At 42.4% G+C, this 12,328-nt stretch overlaps 1 protein-coding gene across 2 annotated transcripts in view; it reads left to right on the plus strand.

The window, feature by feature from the left end:
• The window catches only part of plxnb2b (plexin b2b), a 124,201-nt gene extending 112,479 nt beyond the window's left edge, over window positions 1-11,722 (plus strand). For both annotated transcript variants that reach the window (XM_070972790.1, XM_070972791.1), the window contains 8 exons: window positions 1,618-1,702; window positions 2,095-2,246; window positions 2,536-2,696; window positions 5,092-5,239; window positions 5,455-5,519; window positions 5,658-5,733; window positions 8,340-8,414; window positions 8,979-11,722. In XM_070972790.1, coding sequence (XP_070828891.1) covers window positions 1,618-1,702; window positions 2,095-2,246; window positions 2,536-2,696; window positions 5,092-5,239; window positions 5,455-5,519; window positions 5,658-5,733; window positions 8,340-8,414; window positions 8,979-9,083 — 867 coding nt within the window. In that variant the 3' untranslated portion in view covers window positions 9,084-11,722. The remainder of the gene's footprint in view (window positions 1-1,617; window positions 1,703-2,094; window positions 2,247-2,535; window positions 2,697-5,091; window positions 5,240-5,454; window positions 5,520-5,657; window positions 5,734-8,339; window positions 8,415-8,978) is intronic.
• The last annotated feature ends 606 nt before the right edge of the window (window positions 11,723-12,328 follow it).

Genomic DNA, 12,328 nt, shown 5'->3' on the forward strand with positions numbered 1-12,328 from the left:
TGCATGGTGATAACAACATGCCAGCATTTATTAAAATTGTCTGGCAGTGTGTTGTGAATTTGCTTTTTGGCAAAGATAAATAAAGTGCTAACTATATAAACGTAACATCCCTAGTTGAGTCCAACTGAGGACCTTTGTTGCATGTCACCCTCCTCTCTTTCCTAATTTCTTGTCAGCTCATAAAAGAAAAGTTTTTGGGATGTGTCCATCAGATGTGAAGCTGCAGCCAGCAGCCAGTTAGTTAGCATAGCATGAAGACTGGAAACAGGGAAACAGCTCGTCTGGCTCTTTATTAGTGAGCTTTAGGGGTGCTGAAAGGCCTATTCTTCTACTGCTGAGCCAGGCGAGCTGTTATCCAGTTTCAGGTCTTTGTGCTAAGCCAACCAGCTGATGGCTGTAGCCTTATATTTAACAGCCAGGCATGAGAGTGGTATCAGTCTTCTCATCTGACACTAAAAAGTGACAGTCGAATTATCCCATAACTTAAAAAATACATTTAAAACACTCCCCGGAGTCTAAAATCACTGCAGACAGTCTGTCAAGGTACAGCAAAGGCATCATCCCCACAGCTTGAACCTGAAACCAACTAAAATAAGACAAAAAATAGTCATTTGTTACCGAATCTGTGACTGAAAATCCTCCCTTGAGACGACAACAGTTTGCTAGTCAATGCATAAATGTATAACAATGTATGCATAAAATTGGTCAAGATGTGATCTGTACGCAAATATTAACCCAACACCCAACAATACGGACAAGTTAGCAACAAGCACGTGACCACAGTGGAACATTTGGTGGAGACCAAAAACAGAGCTAAAAGAGAGTGAAAATTGGATTTACATTCATCAGGTGGCCAGAAACACGACCCCAAATGGATGATGATGTTTCTCTGTAACTCCTGGATGCGCGAATAAGCAAATGTTTGCTAACATCCAGTAATTGCAGGTTTATGAAGCATTAAGAAATGTGTGAGCTCTTGCATTTTGAATGAATGTGAACAAGATTTACTAAAAATATGTTCCTGCACAGGTGCAAACATATTTCCACATATTTGTGTCCATAAATCATTTTCTCTCGGTGTTTGCCTTCATCGCTTTATTAACATTTTTTGGTTTCTCATCACCGGGCAGTACAAGTTTCTGGTCAGAGTTTGCTCTTGTCACCTTTCAGTGGTGACAGAAAGCCACTAAATCTTCTTGGCACTGTATTGATCCTTGGAAAATAAAGGTCACTCACAAATACCCCTATTTGTCCTGCTTTTTGGCCACTTAAATCCCCTTCTTTCAAACGTACTCCTTTCATCCTACCTGCCGGTGTTTTGCAGTTGTGCTTAGAGGACAGCCTTACAGCCATGGATTCAATGGCTGTGCCAGGGTAGTGCTAATCACAGTATTTGTGGGGTCAATAAAGGGTTGACGCCAAAGAAAATGGCCTGTAAATACCCCAATAAAGACCCCCTGTTGATCTCCACTCAATCACATTGATTATGAATTAGTTCTGGGCCACTAAAAGACACTGCTGACCTCAGTCACAGTACCAATTAAATTGAAGATGTGTGAAGCCAGTATGTCTTGTGTGTGTTTTGTGTTTAACAGAAGACTCTTATGTGTGTTCCAGGTGCGAGACTACGCCACATTAGTCTTGTCCAGAGTGCTTCACACTCAGCAGAACTATGACCAGAACCAGGAAAACCATGAAGAGCGTACGTGTCTCTAAATGCACACATATGCACTCTTGAGCCCAGACAAGCAGAGATCAGGTGTACAAATGCTTCAGAATATAATACATGCCTTTGTTTCTTTTCCCTGGAGCTTTTGGCAACATCCCCTCTCTAATTTAACATGCAAGCTGTTTTATGTAAAGCACACTTTTAGATTATGCTGAAATAATATGCACTTTTATCTCCTGCCTTTTCATGTGCATTTCAGAATAGTTGAGTGTTTAGCATTTCTATTTGGATATTCTTTCTGCATTCAAATTCAGTTGACACCCTCTCTTTTTATCATCTGAATATGTTCTGTGAGAGTGTGCATGAATAAATAAGGAGTCGAATTATTAGAAGAAAGTTAAAAGTGTTGTTTTTTCTCCTGATAGGGAATGCTCTGTTGGAAGATGACAAGGTGTTTCACTTGGTGAGGCCTGCAGACGAACTGGATGAGATCAAATCTAAACGAGGAAGCATAAAGGACAAGTCGATGACCAAAGCCATTACAGAGATCTATCTAACACGACTCCTTTCTGTCAAGGTACAAAGACAGAATCATTTACTCACTCAGACATTTGTTAAGTAGTTATTCAGGTTTACCGACTGCCAAATAGCAATTTTAACTTTTCCAGGAAGGGTTTTCAGTTGAAAAGCCAACTTTAATTGATGGCTTCTAGGTTTGGATGGGCTAGAAAATGCTAAAAGACTCTCAGAAAAGCCTGAATATCTATAAACACATTACATACAAATAGCTCTGTCTCAGGGCCTTGATATTTCTGGCTCTGCTCTCCGTCTCTGCCCTGTCTCACATTATTTGTGGCCCCTTTCAGGGAACACTGCAGCAGTTTGTGGATGACTTCTTCCGCAGTGTGCTGTGCTCTGGGGCTGTGGTGCCACCAGCTGTCAAATATTTCTTTGACTTCCTGGACGAGCAAGCGCTGAAACACAACAATGTGGATGATGAGACTATCCATATCTGGAAGACTAATAGGTAAAGTACTGCCTGGCTGCATACACTGAAGTTTCATTTGTATTCACTGCAATTAGAGGGGAAAGAATTGGCAAAAGTACGACGTACATCAGTGGTTCAAAAGAAGAAAAAAACAAGATTCTGTCACACAAATTTACATAACTTTTTTGGAAAATTTTCTAATATTTGCTTTTTTTAACTTAAATTTATTTGTGAAAGATTTGCGACATTAAACAATGGCAATGGCAAAAAGGAGTTCTGTTTTCGTTTTGGGAAATTTGTTCACATTTTTCCATTATTTGCTTGCAGCTCCATTCCGATATCACAACTTTTTTGTCTTCCATGCTGTAAATTTTCCCCATTTGTCTTCTTGTTTTTCCATTAAGAGGATTTTTTCAACAATCATTAGCCACTGCTTCCTTATGGGGAACGCTTCCCTCCCCCGTTCCTTGAAAAAACTTTTTGTACATTCCTATGAGCAGTATTTTAACCAAATATCTGTCACGTCTGATTCCACTTTTTTCAGAGAAATGACAGAGATAAAGTACCGTACAGCTCATAGAGCTCTTATATCCTAGAAATTGTAACACTTTACATACCATCTGCCAAAAGCCAATTATTTTTTGACATTTCCAAAAAACACACTGCATCAAAACATCCACCGTCTGTGCAGCTGCTTACTTTTCACCTTTGGTGTAGTGCAGAAAATCAGATTATTTAGATTTTAGATTATTTTCCCTTTATGACTGTCAGTGGGTGGATGTTTGGTGCACCACCCACATACTTTGCCAGTCATTGTCTGGAATCTCAATATTTCCCATTATTTCCCATTTCTCATTTGAAATATTAGGTAATTTTGCCTCTTTGGGGCACCTAAGTTATTTAAATGAAACCAAGTTTAGAGAGGACATTTGTCTTTGGTGAAACTGCTGATAACTCAAAGACATCTGCTCAAGCCAAAAAAAGTTGGGTTGCGCTGGTTTACTCTTTGGTAACATGTTCTATTTTATAATCTTATCAAATGAACTGAAGATGTATGTATGTATGTATGTATGTATGTATGTATGTATATCTATCATGTAAATGTCATGAAAATGTACATTATTTCCCTTTGAAATGTAGTGCAGCACAAGTACAAAGTAGCATGAAACTGAAACGCTCAAAACACTCAAAATCCCTCAGATTTGTACTTTAGTGTAATACTTGAGTAAATATACTCGGCACACTCTGGCTCTGACCACTAATCCGCCGCCTGAGATACAGTAACTCTCCAAGAAATAAAACTTACTTATCCAAGAAAGAGCTGAATACAAATGCACAATATCAGCTCGCTTAGTTTGCATTCGCAATCCCCCCGCTCCCATGTGACATTTAAGTGCATAAATTAGTGTCACGTCGGCTGAGGCTCAAGCATACAAGACGATGTGTTGCATGTAGATGCCAGTGATTGACGTAAGGCTGGCAAGAGAGCACCCACACAAGGACAGGAGATGAGCGATTTAATTACTTACTACACTCCACACCACATTCTGCATCCACCCGTTCTGTTTATCAAATCAACTGAGGGCCATGTATTAAATATGAATGTGTGTATGAGGCACAACAACAAACAAACATGGTAATTACGTCCCAAGCTAATTTAATTCTGTGATTATAGCAACATTGCTATTTTTATGCTTCTATTGTATTCTCACTGCAGCCCTCCCCGGAGATTTTGCCAAACCAGTATGAATTTTACACGGTGTGCGTTTCGCGTCTCAGATGGCGGGACATTCGCACCGATCAGGGAGGAGAGGGTTTTTCTTTTTTCTTTTTGGAAACTACTGTATTTTTCTTTTGAATTCACAAGCTGACATGAGGTTGGAGAGAAGTGTATGTAGACTGTGTTTTCCCTATTCAGAAGGGAAATTAGCGAGAGTACTCGTGCATTACATTATGCAGTCGCTGCTTTAGGTTGTTTGGCTGCACGAGAACTTGAAAGGTCAAAGTTCTGGTGTTACTTTAGCATTTCTAATCACTATTTGTTAGAATAGACCAGCGAGACTGAGGGTTTCTCCACATCTTTTGTTATTGAGAATAAAAGTCTTCTTCTTCATGTTTTTCCATTCCATTTTCTTTGAATGGCAATGATTCTTTGAGGGGTCAGTATCATAAGAAATAGTAATATTAAGTGACAGTCAAGGTTACTGTTCTGACTAAACTGACAGCTACAAGAAAGGCTTCTCTCCATCCCTGTTATTACGTTCACTGCACTCAGTTGCACCTCGGCAAGTGCTCTCACACATGAAATGCTTCCCTGACTCAAATGAATTCATAGATGTAATGTGGTAGATGAGATTTTTTTTCCCGTTCTGAAGCAAAAATAATGATAACAACCTCAACGATGGACTGCTTTCTCGCCCTTTTCCCTGTGTAGCCTTCCTCTGCGGTTCTGGGTGAACATCCTCAAGAATCCCCACTTCATCTTCGACGTCCACGTGTCTGAAGTGGTGGACGCATCGCTCTCTGTCATCGCCCAGACCTTCATGGACGCCTGCACCAAGAGCGAGCACAAACTCAGCCGGGTGAGTGGAAACAGAGAGGAGGAGGAGGAGGAGGAAGAGCGGGAGGGAGGAGGTATGAGGTGAAAGAGCAAGTGGTAAGATGGGAGAGAAGACAAAGAAGATTAGAACAAAGTGGATTACACGAGAAATAAAAAGGAGTGAGAAGAGGAATGTCAAAGGTCAATCAATCTGAAGTGCCATTGTTTTCACTGTTGTGTCCACTTTTTTGTCTCTAGGACTCTCCAAGTAACAAACTACTCTATGCAAAGGAGATCTCCACTTATAAGAAGATGGTGGACGAGTAAGTCTATCAGCACTTTCTAATATTCTTCTAGTCTCAGTTTAAAATACTTCTTGTTAAAGATTTGTCAATATTAGTTACATAATGCAGTGATTACCCTGTTGTCTGTTGTGTGTGTGCTTGTGTGTGTGTGTGTAGCTACTATAAGGGCATCAGGCAGATGGTACCCGTCAGCGACCAGGACATGAACACACATCTTGCGGAGGTGTCACGGGTGAGAAACACAGCTTTCACTTTCTTTGCCACTTAAATTAGGCTGCTGAAGTTCTAATCCTTTAAGGTTTCAATCCTTGTGGATTTCTGTAAAGTTTAGCTCTGCAGCAAACACTCTCTGAGTAGCTCTTTGTCATGTGTTGTTCTAATAAAGGAGTTTCTCAATAATCGCCCTACTTCTGTCAGTGCCATCAGTAGAGTCACCGACGCAGAGCTGTGCAGCCTCAGCTCAGAAGTCGTTTGCATCCACCTGTTATTATGCACGTCTTCAGTTTGCGCATAAAAGAAACTGAGTGCAAATGCAAATTTGGAAACACTTCCAAGTTTTTACACTTGACTGAGGTGCAAATGTTAGTATGAACCATGTGACTTAAATACCTACTGAAGCTTCTGTTCCACTGAAGAGACCAAAAATAGAGGCGGATGAAACATCAGTTCAGTGTGAAGCAACAAGGAGACTGTAACCTTCCTCAAATTAAAACAAAAAAAAATGCTAACAGTAGATTGTTCCGTCATGTTTTCCACACGGTTTTCAGATGTTTGAGGTTTGACTGGTGCACTTTCAATTACATCATTTTGTTGCAGCCTTTTCGTCTGTAATGGTTTAATGGCATACAACCTGAGAATTAGCTCCACTGTTAATCTCAAGTAACCACTCTTCATATCTGGCATTGTTAACAATAGTGCGTAGAAACACACATTCATTTGAATTTTCTTTTGGTGGCTTTCTGGAAATCCGGTCAATATTTGCAGATGTGTTGGAGTGAACGCTAACACTGGATTACATGTATGTGTAGTTTCCTGTGAACCGCTTGTCCACAGGTAGACATTAAGACATTAAGGGCTCTATTTTTGATTCCGCCGCCGGCGCGGCACAGGCGCAACACAAAGCCAGGTCTGTTTCGCCGATGGGGCGAGGTGGCGCAGACTTTGGTATTTTCATGCACTGCGCTGCCAGGGCATCTCCTCCCCCTTCTCATCTCATTCTCACCCAGCGGCGCAAGTCGGAAGGAGGGAGGGGAGAAGGCGTGGAGTGGGTTTGACACAGCCGAGTCCAATCTTCACCAATCACACCAGCTCCTCGCCTCACCTTCAAAAACGCCGCTGGCAAGGCGCATGGCCATGGCAAGTTTCGAGGATGACTGAGCCCGCACAGGAAACTGTCTGATACCCAAACTTCTCCCAGGAGGAGACTGACGTTCTGGCCCGGGAGGTCCAGGCTCGCAGTGGCCGTATCTACGGCCTCGCGAAATTGATTTCAGTACTGTCTGTGTGTTTAGTGTGGAAAATTATTGATCGTCAGATGTTTTTTGAACTGATGTAACCGCAAATACTCACTTAATGACAAAGCTGGGCGGCGAGGCGCTCCCTTCTCTCCTGTGCGCTCTGCTGCTCTCCCAGTTGACACGGCACATGCAGTTCAGCCTCTTTCCGCCTTAAGTTCCTTAATGTGTCCTCCGTGAGTTCATAGTGACATCCACGTCGTACAGCTATGTTGTGTAAAACGCAACATGCCACGAAGAATGCAGCGACACTCCGGTCCAGACATCTAAAACGCATTTTGAGAACCCCAAATGTGCGTTCGATGACTGAGCACTGCTGAAAACGCTGTTAAAACCACGCTGCCGTCTTGTTGAAGGTGTGATATATGGCGTCATCAACCACGTTTTCAGTGGATAGCAGTTATCACCTAGCAGCCACCCATCCAGAGGGGTGTCCCCCTGAAAGACTGTAGGGATGCTAGAATTCGCCACGATGAACGAGTCATGTGCCGACCCGGGGAAAGTGGCACACACGTTTGTCACCAGGCAATTTGAGTCACAGATCACCAGACATCCCTGTTTCACCTGTGTACATTCGGTCAGGTTGAGTGACCATTACGCGTGCTGAACGCGCTTGCGATGTGGTCAGATGAGATACTGATCAAAATATACAAATTTAGGTCTGACTGTATGTGCTGACTCAGATAGTTGCATTGAATCGTAGCTGTTGCTAATAATTGATCGCAGTGAAATGGCAGACACTGTGGAAACCTGACTGTGAGGTGTTGGTGACGTGAGCGCACGACTCCGCTGGTTTACGAAAATCCACTTGCGCCGGTGGTGCGCAGAGTTGACCAGGTCTGAGGTGGCGAGCTTTCAGCGCACTTTTACGCCGCCAGCGTGGACCGAAATGGAACGAAAATCCAAATCCGCTGGCTGATTATCCCGACACCTCCCCCTACTGCGCTGCAACGGCCATCCTGGCGTACCTCTGTGCGCCTCGGTTTACCAAAATACCAAGTGCTCTGTGCACCTGCCTGCACTGCACGAAAATACCACCGGCGGAATCGAAAACAGAGCCCCATGTGTGGGAAAGGCGGACTCCACCACAAACAATAAAAAGTGCTATATAAAGAGGTAAATTCTGAATGTAAATACATTGAATGGCTATTGCTGAAAAATCTGGACCATAAACGGTATAAAAACCTGGGTTTTACTAAAATGAGCACGTCTCTTTGCTTTCAAACAGTTTTTTTTAACTGTAGATTGCTCATTCATTCTCTGCACTTTTATGGTGTAGTTACATTTTCTCTTTAACCTTTAAATTGTTCTTTATGTTCTCCAGTCTCACACAGACAAACTGAACACACAAGTGGCTCTCCATCAGCTTTACCAGTACGCCAGCAAATACTATGATGGGGTAAGAGGACCTTCTCTTTCCTATCGCACCCAAAGGAGGCTATTCCACTGAATGCACTACTGCCCACTATATTATTGCTTTTCCTTTTTTCTCCCTTCACTCTTGATATGCCAGAAGAGTGATTGTATGAAATTTTAATTGAAAGCATTTCTGTGGGATGTGAATTGGAAAATTGCTCTGGGAATTGATTTTTAAGCGTCCATTGTGCATTGCCACTTGAGGTCACGAAAAGGGGATAAACAAAACCTAATGAACAAGTTGGATAAACAAATGGGGCTGTCAGTCTCCCCTAAGTGGGCCTCATGAACAATAACAGTGTATATGACGTGACTGTTGATGTCGAATAACACCTTCCTCTCCTCCCACTCTCCGCCCTTTTTCTTCCTCTTTGTCCTGTGTTCATTCTTCCTCCGTCTCCCCGTCCATGTTCCTCCGGTTTTCTGCCATTCCTCTTTTGCCCTGTGCTGCCCAATTCTTCCTCTTCTTTCTCTTTGCTTATTATTTTGAACTTCTCCCCCATTCTCCTCCATTTATGGTGCTTCTCACCTTCCATCCCTCTTTCAGATCATCGCATCCCTGGACGAGGACCCAGCTGCCCAGAGTAAACAGCTGACCCTGCGGCTCCAGCAGATAGCAGCCGCCCTGGAAAACAAAGTGACTGATCTCTAACCCACCGAGTGGAGGGAGGGAGGGAGGGAGGGAGGGAGGGAGGGAGGGAGGGAGGGAATGGTAGGATACTGCCAGTGACTACAGGGGCTTATTTCTTCTTTTAGAGAACAAACCATGGAAATAAGGCTGAGAAGGGACTTGTGTGGGTGTGTATATTGTACAAGTTGGCCCTGGTATGACTGTCTGTACTGTGGAGTAATGGGGACTAATGAAATGCAGATAGAGAGCAAAAAGGGGAAGAAAATGATGGGTTACACTGTCATAGGTACGCCTTAAAGCTCACTTGCCAAACCTTAAAGGTCTGCGCGCTCACTCATGCGTCACTGAATATGGCTCCCACAATGCAGTGCGGTAGACCTCTCTCTGAGAATTAAGCCCCTCTGTGGAGCACTGGCACAGGAGATAATCAGATGTTCAATTTCTTTCTGTGTAGAAGAGGTTTTGAGAATTGTATTATATATTTTTTTTATTGTGCAGTCTTTATGCGGAAAGCTTTATAAGGAAAAAAAATTATCTTTTTAAATGGATCACCTTGTGGTGCGGATAGTGTTTTTATTAGCCTGTGTGTGCGTAGATGTCTGTGTGAAGTACAACATGTGAACAAGAGCGTGCGTTGCTAAACTTGAGTGTGTGTGTGAGTGAGTGTGCGGGAATGTGTGTGCACACACAGGATGCCTACTGTCAGGCGTGAGGGCGAAGGGACGCCTGCTTTCTGTCATTTTAATCCCCCATACCCAGTGACACACTGGAGCCTGCGCTCTCACTGAGCTTTTTGACAGAGACCAAAGGGTCCTCACAAGGACACTGGTTAATCTAGCAATGTACAGGCTCATATGAATGACGGGTCACCAATAGTTTCAGAAATGCTTGAGTTGAATTATTCGCTTTTAACTCAGATTTGGTTCGAGCTGGATTGCCATTTGTGCTCGTGGAAGTCGATAATAGCACAGTCTGTCTCCCTTTATTGTACAGTGCCATGATACATTCCACTTCAACTAAAGCACAGAAGGACATTTCAAAAGTTTTTTTTTTTAAAGACATTTCAGTTAATGACTCTTTCCAGATATTTTTCTTTGCTATAAAACTTTTTTTTGTTCTTTCTGTCAGCAGGAAGCAACCTTATTCTGCCATGGAGCCATGTCACTCATATTAGCGCTGCAATAACGTCAGAACACCATATGAGCCACAATCGACACTCACATTAGCTTACTAAATGTATTCACATACAGTAGCAATTCAGCAATATGCTAGAGAAATGTCCAAGTTGTTTCATGCATCGTTAGTTTTTATGATTTTTAGTGCTTTTTTTTAGTATTGTCCCTGTAAACGTTCCAAATAATGATCAAGCATTCTGCCTCGAACGCTATGAAATAGCATATTGCTGATGGTCATTACCTGCCAGATATGCAGTTGATACTTAAATGGTATGTTTTGAACAAATTACAGTGGCTTTAGCCTTTTTATGATGTTGGTGAGGTCAGGATCAATCATGTACATAATTGTTACACTAATTGAAACGTTGATATGTCAGTGTCAGAGCCGAGGTGTCGACAGGGTAGGAATGAGGGTTAGATGTTTCTTGGGCCATTAAACGCCACCACGTTTCATCCCCAGATTATACGTTTTGCTGTTGACAGATGATTTAATTGTGCTCCCTGTATCTGATCATGGATGTGTGTAGTTGACAGAGCATAACGAGCTCGAGACCCCAGAATGTTAACGATTCCTGCCTTGGCCAGAGAGAGGTTTGCACAGACCTCGAGCCTGCCTGCCTGCCTGCCTGCCGTCTCAGCATGGCACCCTGGCACCCCGACCAACAGCACTTGGCACTGCCCACTCAGCGCAGTGCAGAGTGGCACTCTGTATAATGGAATCAGCAGGGGAGGCTTTTGATCTTAATTGCATGCCGACTGCAGAATCCATCCTCGTCTCCGCTGTTGTTTACTGCTGACTCCTCTCTCACTGACAGAGTTGATGCAAGAAGCTTCTTTCAGAGCCTTTCTTTAACCAAAAATGTGCCTTATTAAATAGGATGATACATATATATTGTTTCTAAATTATTCTACTGGTAATCTAGGTGATTATGATGATGATAGTGCTATAGACACAGCAATGTACTTGGACTCGTGATATTATGTGTGCTGTCTAAAATGCTAGATGCCCTGCTGCAGCCATTTGCGTGCCAATAGGCTGAAGACATTTCAGTATGATTTCTTTTATGGTTGCAGTTTTGACGTGTGCGTTTCCTTTGGGTGTCTGTGGCGTGTGCTTTGTAGGACTTTGGTGGCTAAGGCAAAAGGCCAAAATGAATAAATGTAAACCAGTGGCCAATGTGATTTGGGTTTCCCTTGAAAATGTCTGGCATTTCTAAATTAGTCTGAAATCAAAGGGGTATCTTTATGTAGATTGAATATAGCGCAAAATTGTTCCAACGGTGTTAAATTTCTTTTTTTGCCCTGTGTTTCTACGCTATTCTACAGTGTGTACGATAAATGACCATCTATACTCGACAAATTACCTTTCTTACTGCTGTGCAGTTATTATTTTTATTTCTTGTTTCCTATACCATATAAATCTTTGTAAAACATGTTGAAATACTGTATTCTAACTGTATAATCCTATGCATTGAGTCCTGGGACAAAAAAAAACAAAAGAGAAAAAAAACTGTTTGTGCAGTTGTCGAGACTTTTTTCCATTTTGAAACTTGTGAATGTGCTGTAATGATAAAAGAAACTGGGACACTCCATTTTCAGTACAGGACCATTAATGGAAGCCAACGTTTCCCTCCCCATCCAAGGCAGCTCAGAAGATTCGCGATCTTGTACCTGATCTGGTTGTACTGGATGAACTTAATTTTACAAAGTTGTGTGTGGACGGAGCAGTTACCCACAGGTTTCATCATACACTCCTCCGTGAATAAACTCAGAGACATATACGCCCTTCATATCTGCTGTGTTTCTTTCACTTTTAGAATATTGATTTGCTTCAATTGAACACTCACCTCCCATGCATATTGCATGAGTTACAATCACCTTGGGTGATAGAGTAGCACTTGCCACAGGTAGCCAATATCTTGTTGAAGTGAACTGAATCTTTGCTGCAAGTCTTTGTATTCATACAGCTCATTGCATTGCCCTTAGATTACCTGAGGAGCTTGCACACAGCAAGGTGTAATGGATGGATTTATGAAAATGATCTGTTACTCAGACCAACCAATCATTTTATGAAGGCCAAGCGCTTGAACG

Source organism: Chaetodon trifascialis, chromosome 10 (assembly GCF_039877785.1).
Source record: "Chaetodon trifascialis isolate fChaTrf1 chromosome 10, fChaTrf1.hap1, whole genome shotgun sequence".
NCBI classification, from domain to species: domain Eukaryota; kingdom Metazoa; phylum Chordata; class Actinopteri; order Chaetodontiformes; family Chaetodontidae; genus Chaetodon; species Chaetodon trifascialis.